At 41.8% G+C, this 13,888-nt stretch overlaps 1 protein-coding gene across 8 annotated transcripts in view; it reads left to right on the top strand.

Moving 5' to 3' along the window:
* The window catches only part of LOC119431029 (mediator of RNA polymerase II transcription subunit 23), a 70,463-nt gene extending 56,967 nt beyond the window's left edge, over positions 1-13,496 (top strand). For 7 of the 8 annotated variants that reach the window (XM_037698497.2, XM_049657299.1, XM_049657298.1 and 4 more), the window contains exons 27-34: positions 659-757; positions 1,174-1,311; positions 2,229-2,388; positions 3,358-3,430; positions 6,620-6,834; positions 7,957-8,077; positions 8,783-8,868; positions 10,140-13,496. In XM_037698497.2, the coding sequence (XP_037554425.2) occupies positions 659-757; positions 1,174-1,311; positions 2,229-2,388; positions 3,358-3,430; positions 6,620-6,834; positions 7,957-8,077; positions 8,783-8,868; positions 10,140-10,278 (1,031 nt within the window). In that variant the 3' untranslated portion in view covers positions 10,279-13,496. The remainder of the gene's footprint in view (positions 1-658; positions 758-1,173; positions 1,312-2,228; positions 2,389-3,357; positions 3,431-6,619; positions 6,835-7,956; positions 8,078-8,782; positions 8,869-10,139) is intronic. The other variant, XR_007463968.1, reaches the window with a different exon arrangement.
* The last annotated feature ends 392 nt before the right edge of the window (positions 13,497-13,888 follow it).

The raw sequence follows: 13,888 nt of genomic DNA, 5'->3' as shown, positions 1-13,888 counted from the left end.
TCTGCAAGCCACATTGGCTCCCTGCCATGAGCTCACGCAAAGGAGCCAATTAAAAAGACAAATTTCTATGGCCTTCGGCTTCAGTGGTCATTCTAAGCAAGCGTGTGACTACAGTATTACTTTAACGAGGTCTTGCTACTGTAACACCTTGGCTGTCATCTTGAACACATAACTTTTAATGTGTGAGCATTAAGACTATCCAAGTGGAAGAAGAGCGTACATGTGTGAAAAGGGTCATGCAGTAGAGGTTGAGAGTGGATGGGAGAGCTTAGAAGAGCGTGAGCAGTCTGGAAGCCAGTTGTAGCTCGGAAGGAGGGAGGGAGAGCAGCGCAGCTGTAGATGGATGCTTGAGAGAAGGAAGAGGCGGTGGGGCTGAAGCGCCGTCATGTCAGTCTGATTCGGACCACTGTCAGAGGCTGGACGTGTGTCGAGTGAGCTAAAATGATCTGTGAAGCTGAAGAGGTGCGACATAATGCTATCGTATTTGTCGCACCTAGCTGTGTTGTATCGCTAAATTGCCTCGTGACATTTTCGTTGATGGCATGGTCTGTGTTGCGGCCAACTGCTAACTTCGTGTGAATTTTATATGTACACAAGCAGCTTTTTTTCCCTCCTTATCCATTGTAACTGGTATTAACTTTTTTGCCTGTCATTTCAGACCGGCCACTGACGTACCTGTACAACACTCTACACTACTACGAGCAGAAGCTGAGGGACAGGCCTCCCCTAAAGAAGAAACTAGTGGCTTCCATCACTGGTATGGTTTACATTGATAGAATATTTTGACGTTGGGCTAGTTGGTAAAACATAATTAAAAATTATTGTGCTGTTGAGACTTAGACAATAAAATGCCACATATGTACACAAGCGACACATACAAGTGCATGCATTGTGTCTCTGTGGTGTTGACAACAAATTAATTTTTAGGATTGCAGCCTGAAGGTATTATTTCCATGCTTAATGTAATCTACCAATATGGGAATGTTCTGATCTCTATGTATCACAGTGTAAAATTTTTCCAACAACTTACAATACCTCTATTTGACGTCCCTTATGTTTCTTTGTTTTTTTCCTTCATTGATCCAAGAAAGCTTTATAAAGTGATCACGTTATGTGCTTGAATCCACATTATCAGGCACGTATAAATGCATATCGCTTTGTTCGCCCTTTCAGGGTCACTAAAAGACATCCGGTCAGGTAATTGGGCTCTGAGCGAAGCTTACCTCAGCTACCTGCAGCGCCCAGCAGAGGACACTAACTGGATACCAGACCTCGATTATTACATCGGACTTGTGGGGAGAATGGCTGACAGTATCCTTTCAAGGCCCGAGTTCCACCAGTTCCACATGTTTGACCAGTTATAGTGCACACTTTTAAGTTTTAAAGTGTTTTCCTGTCCTGGGGCTGAAACAAAGGTATTTCCTGCTACTCCAGTTTTGTGTCTGATCCTAATGCGTGAAATGCTGAAAGCTTAGCACTTCTCTGATAAAGACGCATGTTCAAAGTCAAGTAAGTTGAGTAAGTTAAAAGAAAATTTTACAATCATTATATTCTACAGATACTAACACATGGGACGGAAACTTGGACGTTAACGAAAAAAGCATGAGAAGAAATTAAGGACCGTGCAACAAACAAAAGAAGGAAAATTATAGGCGTAACATTAAGAGACAGGGAGACAGCGGTGTGGATTAGAGAGCAATTGAGGTTAGCTGATATTCTAGTGGACATTAAGAGGACAAGAAAATGGAGCTGGGAAGGCCTAGAGAGCAATTGAGGTTAGCTGATATTCTAGTGGACATTAAGAGGACAAGAAAATGGAGCTGGGAAGGCCACGTGTAATGCATAGGGTCGATAACCGGTGGGCCATTAGAGTTACAGAATGGGTACTAAGGGAAGGGAACGCAGCCAATTATGGGAGAAAATTAGGTGGGGCGATGAAATTAAGGAATTTGCAGGCGCAAGTTGGAGTCAGCTAGCACAAGACAGGGATAATTGGATATCACTGGCCGTGGCCTTCGTCCTGCAGTGGACATAAAAATTGGCTGATGATGATGATGAAAATGAGGTTGAGCATTTTTTTTTGTGTGTCACTGAACTACAGATAAATTTGAGCTGACTTATCGAGGCAGCTGAGGGTTAATTAATAGAGACTGTTGCTTCCAGTATATCTAGAAGGTGGGTCAGTCCTCTCGATCACATGTTGCTCTCCTTGACAACAGCCTCAACAGCTGTTGCCGGAAAGTCCCCCTTTCCACACACAGACTGGCGTTTCAACGAGTTTCCGAACCCTGCTGCCCACGCCTTGCACGTGACGTGCATTGAGCTCATGGCATTGCCCATCTCCGCAGCTGTGGTTGGAAATGCCTTGTTGGATGTTGTTCTCAAAGGGTGAGCGGTGCCCCTGCGCTGTGTTGTGAATCCTTGAGTGGGTGTTGGTTATGATGGGATTCGGTGCAGCTTTAGTTCAGGGTGCTACTACACATGCACAAACAACAGCTACTGCTGCTAACCATGTTGTCTCATTTATTTCTACTGTCCTTTACCTAGTGCCACTCATTTGTTTCGCGATGGAAGAATTTATTAAAAATGTTTGACCTGACAACTGCTCATAGCAACTCAGTGTTGAGATGGAGATTTTTGCATTTGGCAGCTTCATCACCACGTTACCAGAAGTAACTATTTTTGGTGTGAATTTCTATTGGTAAAAAATTTTTCTTAGACAATACCGCATCAGAGACTTTCCACTTGAACTTACTTTTAGGTTTCCTTAGATTTATCTGTCAAATATTTTTCCACTCAAAATTAGGTAGTGTACCTCTAAATGTGTATATTTTTCAATTGTTTGCTGTTGTTAACTGGTAGAAGACAACTTAGCTTCGAGTAACATGGCTTTAAGAATCGCACACATTGCTTCATGCCTGCAGTTTGCCACATGAAATTACTAAGCTGAGCTGGAACCAGCAAAAATCGTTGTTCTTTATGTAAACTGCATGAATGAATTAGTATCTTTGCATGGAAAACCAGTTCTGCGGAATCCCACAAGGTGGAAGAAGGTTCATGAAAGAGATTGTCATCCACCCGAATGTAGCCGTACGGGTTTGTCAGGAATAAAGCTTCGCAGTTGAGGAAAAATTTGTAGACAGTGCAATAAATAAATCCTGGACCAAGACAAATATTTCCTGAACTGCAGAGCTTTCTTTCTGATGAACCCATAAGGGTTTCCTTTGTAGCTTCATGCTATTTTCCGGTGGATGAAAACTCTTTCTTTCAATTATCTGTTTATTAACTTTATTTCCAAGTGTTCACAAAAAATGTTGCAAGAACACTTATCCGTTTCTTTTCTTCTTTGTATTCTAGGCACACGGTACTCCCACGTAGCAGCATTGAGAACTGGATGAATGCCATTGGGCTGATCCTGACTGCACTTCCTGTGAGTAATAATTTTGAATTGTGATGGCATGCCCTCTGGAATAACAGCAGGCATTGTGTAATGCAAGTTGTAGAATCAGTGACATGTTGGCACGCGCAGCACTTTCGATTGAACAAAGACATTCTGTGTCTCACGGTGATTCTTGCAGGTGGCATCAATAAATTGTCCCTGCTAAGTGCTCAAATGTTGTGCTGGCTAAATGTCATGCACACTACAATAATCTGTTCAGAACCCTGTGATTAACATATTGCTTTAATAACTCATGCAGCACCCTGCACTCTAAGCATCCCTTCCGTCTGCATTTTGATGATTATATCTTAGAAAAAAATAAAAAGTAGTAATGTTGCTGAATATAAAGATCATTTCATCCTAAGCACCTTGTCGAAGTCTCAGAGGTGGTAAAAATGAGATCGAATCCCGGCCGCGGCAGCCGCATTTCGATGGAGGCGAAATGCAAAAACGCCCGTGTGCTTGCGTTGTAGTGCACGTTAAAGAACCCCTGCTGTCCAAAATTAATCCGGAGCCCTCCACTATGGCGTGCCTCATAATCAGAACTGGTTTTGGCTCGTAAAACCCCAGGAAGAAGAGTCTGAAAAATCCTCCAAAAGGGGTGGTCAAATGTCGGTTAATACTATTACTTTTATATATACTTTTCTGTATGTTAATACTTTATGTATGTTGTATGTTGAGTGAAGCTTAATGTCATATTAGACAGTTTTAGTTTAGCGTTAGCGTAATAGCGGGGTTACGGGAAATAGCGTTACCGTTCCGCAAACGAACTTTGCAGAAAGAGAGTTTTAGTATAGCGTGATAGCGTAGTTTACGTGCGGGACGCTATTCCATTACGCTTTGAATTTCGCATACACAGGGCACCTAATTCTATGTGTGTGTGCGTCCGGAAAGTGCGATAGGCAGCGCAGTGGAAGCCAGGAGCGCGTTGTATTTTTACTTCACATGTCCGTCGATCTGCAACGAAACAGACAAGCAGTACAAGCTGTCTACCATAGCCTCCGACATCCTCCCATCTCAGAGGCCATATGCCGTCGTCGCGCTTATCTTCCGACTTTAGCGACAGATGGCGCTCGCATCTCAGAAAAAATTTCTCTCGTTAGGCTTAGGCGCGTTCGAAACGAGAAGCGATCTCGAAAATTCCTCAAGATTAGCCATAACACTCTCTCGGCGAAGCGGCATGAGACTAAGCAAAAGCCGTTTACGCAGTCATTTGCTACGAACGAAGTGAATTCTACAAAAACAACGCCAAATTCAGTTCGAAGCGGGCGACCGGGACCGCCGCCATGTTTTACGTACACTACGTACACCACGCTAACACGGTAACGTTAACTCTGAGAAATAGCGTGCGCACGGTAAACGGTATGGGTCGGTTAGCGTTCTGCGCATGCGCACTTCGATCCCGCTATTCCGGTACGCCCGCTATTCCGGTAACCACGCTAAACTAAAACTGTCTATTATCCAATTACAAAGAGCCTTGGCAGTTGTACATGTACAGCAATAGTAACAGTCCGAATTTCAAAGCTATGAATAACAAACTACATGAAGATTGAATGGTTTATAACTTGTAGTTATACCATGAAGCACGAGATTGACTGAAATTAGTATAGCAATCCGACATTGGACAAGAAATAGAGAAGATAGTATGAGGATTAATTTATTATTGATAATTTTGTTGATAATTTAATAACTTCTGCATTTACACAATATTAACTTGAATTAGCATCTCATGCATGCATACCAGCTGTACTACCTTCTGCATAGTCTATACTGTATGCTTCGCTTACCTAAGCTCACTTCTCAACATATAGCTGAACTAAGAGAAATACACCTACAATGAAAACTGGAGTTTTGCTGGCTGTGGCCTTGGCACACCACTCTTCAAATGTAAGCTGAAAGATAAAACGATGCCATGGTTCTACCTTTCAGCCCACATTTGGAGAGTAGAATGCCAGGGACAACACATCAACATTAAAACTATCTACAAGGTTTCACTAATATCCGATTCCCACATTAAGACCAAAAAGCTCTTTTGATGCTCGTGGCACACAAAAGGAACTTTCCCATGGGCTGAGGTGGTTGCATAGCTGTGTAGCATAGGTTGTGATAAACAGTGCTTAATACTGCCATCAAGGGAATTATATGAAAAGAGTAAGGGCTGCCTACTTTAGGGACATGATGCAAGTCCCCTGATGTGTTAACCCTTTAACCCCCAAATGAATTCTGGAAAAATGTACCAAATTTTCTTAATTTTTAACAGCGAAGCTGTTTAAGCCAGCTGTAATTTGTGGTGCGTATCAAGACACTACCAAAAAAATAAAATAAAATAAACCTTCTTGCCGAGGCGGGATTCGAACCCGTGTACCCCCGGTCCCAAAGCGAGCGTCGTAACCACTAGGCTATACAGCCACGCTTGCAGAACATGCATTTATGCGAACCATATGATTGCGTTCGAGCGTCGTCATCTTCGTCCACAGCTGGCACATTCGTACGCTCGTGCTCTGCGAGGTGAAGAGGTTTTGCGCTCTATGAGAGCGAGAGAAAGAGAGAGATGCATTCACGGAGCGGGTCTCCTGAAACGTGGTGTCGGCATTGGACCGCGGCGTCGGTGTTGCAAGCTGCGCTGTGCAACACACAATGACGGCCTGAAGTCCGAGACGTGCGAAAAGAAATGATCATCACGAGTAATAAGATAAAAAATTAGCGCGGCACATCCGGAAAATTCTGGGCTACGATCGCCCAGCTTCGCTGTTTCAAGCGTTGCGCGGCCGAGTGCAAGGCTAAGCATTTTTTTTATGTAGTCATAATTTTTTCTATGTCGTTCTGATTCTGAAAATGTATTACTTGATTGGCTTCTGGTTAGAATTAACACGAAAACTGAATAAAGAAAACAAAAGCTGCTCTTGAGGGCAGCTTTCCCTCAATGCCGACCGTAACTCATATTTGGCAGAGGGAGCAGCGCAACATCGGGCTGAATGAGTGTGACTTGTCATTCGCGATATTGGTGCAACCTCCCATGACTCGGGATTGGGGGTTAAAGGGGGAAACGTGAAATGCATTCGAGAGTGTTGACACCTGTACTTCACGGCAAACGTGATTGGTGTGTGCCACATTTAGCCTTAATCTGGCAGATGCACGCTTAGTGTTAAGCAAGCGCGTTTGCCTCGCTTGTGTGTCCAGGAGCTGTACTGGACCGTGCTCAACGACCGTATCCTGGTAGCCCTGCAAGGGCCCCATCTGGCTACGCCCTCTGGCAGCAAGCAGAGCATCTTCCAGCTTCTCAGTTTCTCCTCCAATCACAGCAGCATCACCGAGGTGCAGTGCTGCTACCTCATGGCGCTCGTCCATGCCGTCTGGTACCACGCGAGTGTCGGCCAGATCAGCCAGATTCCACAGTGAGTGCTCGTAATTACGCTGAAAGTTGGGTGGGCTGATTTATTGATTGATTGGTTGAGTGTGTGTAACGTCCCAAGGCATTGTGGGAGCTGTGATTCTGCGTAGCGGGAGCTATGGATTGCAATTTTGACTAGCAGGTGTTCCTTGAAGAGGCTTTAGCTTGGCTCCAACTTCGATTTTCCTATTAAAGTATGTGTGAAGTGCAGAGATTCTTTTATTCGACAACCACTCAACTGATTTTAATGAAATTTGTAGAATTTGAGAAAAGTGAGTTCTAGACCTCATTTCTTACATAAATTGCTGAAATCAGTATTTAGAGGAGGAGGAGGAAACAACTTTATTTTGTTAATTTGCTTAGTGAAGGGTGGCTACCAGGTGGTGCCTTACAGCCACCTCCTCAGCTCTTTTGATGGCCCGAAGTATTAGAAAATTTGAAGCAGGAAGTTTACAGATCTGTAATTCTACATCAAAAACAGAGGTTGCCGTTTCATAGACTGCATCTGTTAAAGTATCTGAAATTATGCATTTGGTACATGAGTTAACATCTTGCATGAAATTGTTACACTGCTTACAAGTGTATTGCAAAAGTCCTACTCACAAAATAGTGTTAAATTTCAGAGCAGTGTATAATACATCAATTTTGTTGGCTTTATATTCTCCACAAGGCAATTGTTGTTGTTGTTGTTCAGCAGCCTAGATATGCAGGCTGAAATTGAGTGGCACACTGTGCAAGTGCATGTTCGACCAATGCAGTGCGCCTTGCAACTCTGGGCTGCTTGGCTGCGTGAGAAGAAAATTAAAAATTTTATCTGCTGCAGTGGTCTCCAAACTCTTGCTTGCGATGGTACAACACACCCTGAGCAGTCTTGCATTGTGTGGTAAGAGATAGCACAGGACAGATAAAACTACAACTTTTGCTATTTCTAAACTTATAAATCTGCTCTCTTCACTTGCCGGGCCAGGTTGTGTATTCTGGTGTCGCCATATGTTGGGAAATTTCCAATGCATTGCGCCCACAGGTGCATTCCACTGGGCTGACATGGGCTGAAAGAGTTCACTGGTCCGTAAAGTTTATTGAAGAAGCCTGTTTCATTCATCCTGGTGGCTGTTTCTCTTCTCAGGATCATGCGTGACCGGTTCAAGCCTGTGGTAAAAACGGAGGAGCAGTTTCTTTTCTTGTGCCACCTGGTAGCCCCATTCTTCCAGCGCATGGGCAGTGAGAGGTCACGAATTGTCATGGACGTGAGTTGGCAAATCTACTTCTTTTCTTCCTCTTCTTTCTTTCTTTTTTTTTTTTCTTTCTATAACTTTGATTTGCGCACCACAAATGGATACACGGAAAAGGATGAAGCAAACAGAGTGAAGCGTTTTACTTAAACACTAAAAAACAATACGATGCTACGAGACAGTTAACACAGCTCTGAGCTGGAGTGTTTTGCCAATGCCAGACTGATGATGAAAGCCATGTAGAAGCAATGAGTGAAGTGAGTGACAACTTCAGTAAACTGCTCATGACAGTTAATGGCTCAAAGTTGCAGAGAGATTGTGTCTGTGTCCCATTTTCTTGCTTTAATTTATGTTTGACGTACAAAATAGAAAGAGGAATTAAAATTATGAAGGAGATTCGTGATGTTAGGCCTTGTATTGCCACAGAATTGCTATTCTTACTATCAATATTTTTTTAAATGTTGCTCACAGATCTCTTAATCTTTCTGCAAGTGCTTAGACGAATATTGCAAAAAAAAAAGAAAGAATAGCAACAGAAAAAAAAGGAAATTTTTTGTTATCACATGAATTTACTGCAGAAGAGCTGGGGTACCTGAATAAGCATGTTTTCCAGTGAGCTTGCTGTAGCTGGTTTCCTTCTTAGAGTGTCTTGTGTTCAAGTGGGATCATTGAGATCTTCTTGTGACATCCCTTGTGTTCACTCTTTTCTCTTCATCACAGATCACCGTGGAGCTGTACGAAATGCTGGAAAATGTGGATAAGAACTGTGAGCAGCTGAACTACATTGATCAGATCACTGATCTCCTGTATCCTTTCCCCGGATATTTTTGACTGCCCTTTCATTATTTTTATGCGAAAAGGGATACGTCTATGGCCATTCACTAGCTGTAGGACAAGACATGTTTGTCATGTTTTTTTTTGTTAACAAGCAGTCAGTTATCGTTGTTGTTGATGAAGTAGCAAGCTCACAGTGCAGTACGGTGCACTGTGAGTAACCGCTGATAAATAGATAGCCTCATTATCAATCACAGGGTACTTTAAAGTGAGCATTTACCTAGGCTATACAATTTTTCTTACCCTTTGGGAACTGGCTTGAATGTCTGTTTGCTGATTAAAGTGAACTAACACCATGAAGACTAGACTTGTACAACAGTGCTGACATTCATCCCATTTAGTCCTTTCAGAACAATACCATATGTAGTATATCATTTGCATATAAAGTATGCTTGTGAAAAACAATGAAGTATGCAAAGGCACTAGCATTAACAGTACAAAACAAGAAGAAGCGATAACAACTAGAATGTTTAAGTGATTTTGCATTGTCAATTAAACTCGCTTTTGTCATCTCTACACCATCATCATCATGTGACTGCTTGTCACGTTGTTCCTCACACAGCTCTTTTCTTGTTGACTAAATCTATTCTTCACACTGTTACCAGTGGAAGCTCACTATAACCAAGTTGCATTTGGCACAAGAATATCTTCATAATCTGCAATATCTGTTAGTACTTTGTAAGCATAAATTCTTTATGTGCTGATATCGGCGAGATATGTTCTAGATTTACTTTATTAGATTCGTGTTTTTTATATCAAGATTGAACTGTATAATTGTATTCATGTCCTACCATCTATAGTTTGAACCTGCATATTGTTTTATGAGCCATTTTTGAAATTCGAATATGTTTGATACCAACAGATATACCCCAATTCAACAGATGAAATTGCTTTTACCCCTCTGACTGTTTTTAGTATAGTCATTGGTGGTGGGAGCAGACATCTAAACATAACAAAACTACAACCGCTGACTGGTTATGTCACGATGGGAAACAGTTGCAGAGACTTGACTGCGGCGTCATTGCTTGTTTCTTTACAAAGTGCATTTTCACGCTTTATGTGCCTCTGACATTAAGAGAATGTGTAATATCTCTAACATAGCCTATGCTGTGTGATTGAAATTTTTTTTTTTTTTAGCTTAATACCACTTACCCTTGTATAACTTCTTTGAATGTCAGAGGTGTTGCACTCTAAGAGACAGGTCTTGCAGTTGTGTCTTGTCCTTGACTGGTGTTTTCTGTAGGTACCACATCAAGTACATGTTCACTGGCGACTCCGTCAAGACGGAAATTGAAAGGAGCATCCGCAACCTGCGACCAGCCTTGCAGCGTCGGCTGCGCTTCATCACCCACCTAAACATCGAGGAGACAGCCGCTTCATGAACGCCTGCTTTCAGCACCGAAAGGCACACTAAAAACTAACTCTCAATCAGCTTGGACTGGTAGATTATTATTCTTTCAGAACTCCATTTATGCATTTTTTGGCGGAAGAAAGGTTGCTTGATAGGAAGAAAAGATGGGGTCAAACTTTCTGTTTTGAACTTCTTGCCCTAATGCATTGTTGATGATGTCATGCTGATGTCACCGATTTCACAGTGCATGAATACTACGTTGGCATGTCATGTTGTAGTGACGAGTGCCGATTGGTGGGCAGGCAGGCAGGCAAACAACCTACTTTGAAGGAAACTCTTCATTGGGGTAGCCATAAGCACAGCCAGTTGTCGAGACGAATGATCTGGCCATTGTTTTATGGCCCATTTATAGAGGGGGTACCTTAAGTTTGGGGATGGGCTGCAATTATCGGTACACACTGACATGATGGGCCTGCCTTTCTACATGTGGCTAAAAGATTCGAGATGCACAAACACTCCGATATTGCAAGCAGATATAGTGCAACGGCATAATTCTGTGATAATGCAAATCTCATTTTTTTTCTGGTAAAACGTGCATGTTAACATATGCGCCCTCCTGCTTAGCAGGTACATTCACAAAAGTTGTTTGGTGAAATTTCTATTCAGTTCAAAGTCCAGTCCACATTTTTTTTTCTTTGTAAATAAATTAACTACGTAGTATTAAGCATTTGCGGCCAAAATCTGTGATGTCACGAGGGGCTCACTCAAGGATTTCAATGTTTACATACCACCAGTCTATCATTCTTATGCGCTTTGCCTTACCAAGCTCTTGTTCATGCTTGTTCTGACCTATTTGCCATTCTGGGCATGTAATCTGTCAGTCTAGGTTAATTTAATATTCCTCTTCAGTGTTTCTTTGAGAGGAATCTTTATCATAAGCCCGCCTACAATTTCCTTGCTCCGATACATATGAAGCCAGTAGCGCACCCAGGATCTCTGCCAGGGGGAGGGTTGAATTTTTGGAGTGGTGGGGGGAGGGGGAAGCAAGCACTTTGCATAATATGCAATTTCCTTGCTTTAGCCAGAGGAATTCAACAGCAAATAACATGCTTAATAATTATAATAATATAATGACCCCAAGGATGATGACGATTCTTCAGCATTTTACTCAAAGTAATTTAAGAGTGAATGAATAAATTTATATATATACCAGACAGTGATAGAGTGTTTTTGTTAATCAGGCAAATGCGACCTCAAGCCACCTCCGGAATTGTAATGACAATGTGAACAGAGCACTGAAGGTACACGTTGGGCTGGTGGGGCTGCACGCATGGGGGGGTTACAACACCCGAACCCCCCCGTCGGTGCGCCACTGTATGAAGCGTATCTCAGCTCTCTGCTGAACTGATCTGAATTAAATTTGTTGCATTTAAAGGACCAAGTTTACGACTAAATTTTTCTGAGAATAGATATCACAGTTCTGCAAAGTGCATCTGTTAGAGCACTTGTACAGGCACAGTTAATATAACATTTGTTGACAGTTTACATGAAATGTTTCTTTATGGGCATTTGCAAGTCCTGTTCACGAATTATTATTTCTACGTGAATTGAAGTCAGTAGTTGAATGTCAGCGACAAAAGTCGAAGATCTTTGACTTTATATCAAGAGTGCTGGTCAAGGATTCTATAGGTAAAAGCCAAATGAAATTTTAGACTGCATAGGAAACCTAGTTTTAGATAGAAACAGTTAGAGTACCCTCTATGCAAAATCTTGTATTTTATAAACCAGCCAAAACTTATGTTCCTGAGAAAAAAATCTGCTGTTACCATTTGTTAGATGTGACACAGGACTCGTAATGTTGAGCACCAGCTGTTAAGAATGTTGAAATTAGGCAGTGCTTATGGCATGCTGAAGATCTTGGCGGCCAAAATCTGAGATTTCCGTCACATCCGCTAACCACTAGGTTTCCATTTTGTCTGGGTATTTGCTACTTAAAAGCTGTTAATAAGATTTGACAATTTCCCGCCCTGCTGTATTGCCAAAATTGCTTCAGGAGTATACACTACTCATTTATGGTTTATTTAGCCAAATTAATTTTCTTTGCAATTGGCCTCTGAGCTGCAAGCATTGATTTTGCCTGTAAGATTCTGTTCGAGGACTACGGCAATGTCATTACAGTAAAAGGCTGGCTGACTGTGAAGAAGTGTGCCTACTAAGCCTGACTGGTACTGTCACGCCACCTGTGCATTTCTAAACATTAGTGGCGAACTAGATAGTGGCGTATTTCAAACATAATAGAATTAGAACTGAGGACAGAACACTGTGTAACCTACAAACTGACAAGCTACATAATCATGATTGTAAGGAAGAAGAACGGCTCTGGAAAGTTACATCGCCATCGCGTGCCTCAGAGCCAGAAAGAGACCGGCACGCCAGAAAGTGTAGTTGCCATCTCGTGTCGCATGGCAGTTCGCCCGCACAGCTGAGCCATCATTGCTGCGGCTGTGTCTCCGGCTATCGTTCGGCAACTTCTTCCTTCCATGATGATTATATAGATGGCAAGCAAGCTTTTGATGTGTCTTGCGCAATCACTAAAACACTTGGGAGCAGCGTGATGCATATAAGAAAGAATGTACAGCTCTTTACTTTTGTTGATATTCTGATCACCTTACATTCAGGAAAACTTCATCCTTGAAGCTTACAATTTGTAGCTCATCCTTGTAGCATGAGCTTAAATTTGAGTAAATACAGTATTGCTATGCTGAAAAGCAGCATGTGACGCATCATTTTGTTCACCTTAGACGTCCTAGTAGACTGTTTACGCAATTACCTGTTTCTTCTTTGAAGTTCCAGAGTTGTGAACGTTATGCTTGATATTTTTTCATTTCATTTACAGCAATTTCGCTCAAGTATTTTATGAAGAAATGAACAGTCTGCCTTCAACAGTTGCCACATTTTGACTTCATTTAATTATGACCATTCAAATCAGTAGAGCTTGTGTCTAAAGGGTGCGCGTCTACGTTTCATGTGTGTTTGAACAAAGAAATCGGAGCTGGGTCCCAAGCTTCTCTTGAAGATTATTCATCTTGTTAAATGCATCTGCATCTTCCATCCTCATTCTGCACTTCCTGTATGCACCTACTGTGTAAGTGAATGCTGGCTTGTGGAGCACAGTTAACTACATCTGCATATGGCTGGAGTCATATAGTGCGAGTACTGGTTCTTAATAAATGAAATTCTTTTATACTAGTCTGTATGTGTCATTACGTTTATTTTTCACTGTCAGAATTGAATCAATTCAGCAGTGTACCAAGGAAAAATTCCAATAGAAATATTTCATTGGTTTTTATAGGTTTCATTTTATTGGATTATCAAAAGATAAAAGATAAACCTGATATACTATTAAACGTATTTCTCTCTTTCTATTCAATAAAGCTGATAGTCTGTATTGGTCTATAAAATCATAGCCAGATTCACTGGTAAAAGTGACAGCCTGTGTTGCCCTATTTTATTATGAAATGGACCTAATACACTGATAAAACAGATAGCCTGTATTGGTCTATTAGCCTACACGTGTATTGGTGTAGATGGGAGCTTAGTGTACCAAAGTGTTTTTTTCTACAAAGGTGCATTAATAGACC

Source organism: Dermacentor silvarum, chromosome 10 (genome assembly GCF_013339745.2).
Source record: "Dermacentor silvarum isolate Dsil-2018 chromosome 10, BIME_Dsil_1.4, whole genome shotgun sequence".
NCBI lineage: Eukaryota > Metazoa > Arthropoda > Arachnida > Ixodida > Ixodidae > Dermacentor > Dermacentor silvarum.
The sequence above is the reverse complement of the archived record's forward strand: the minus strand, read 5'-3'. Positions and strand labels throughout refer to the sequence as shown.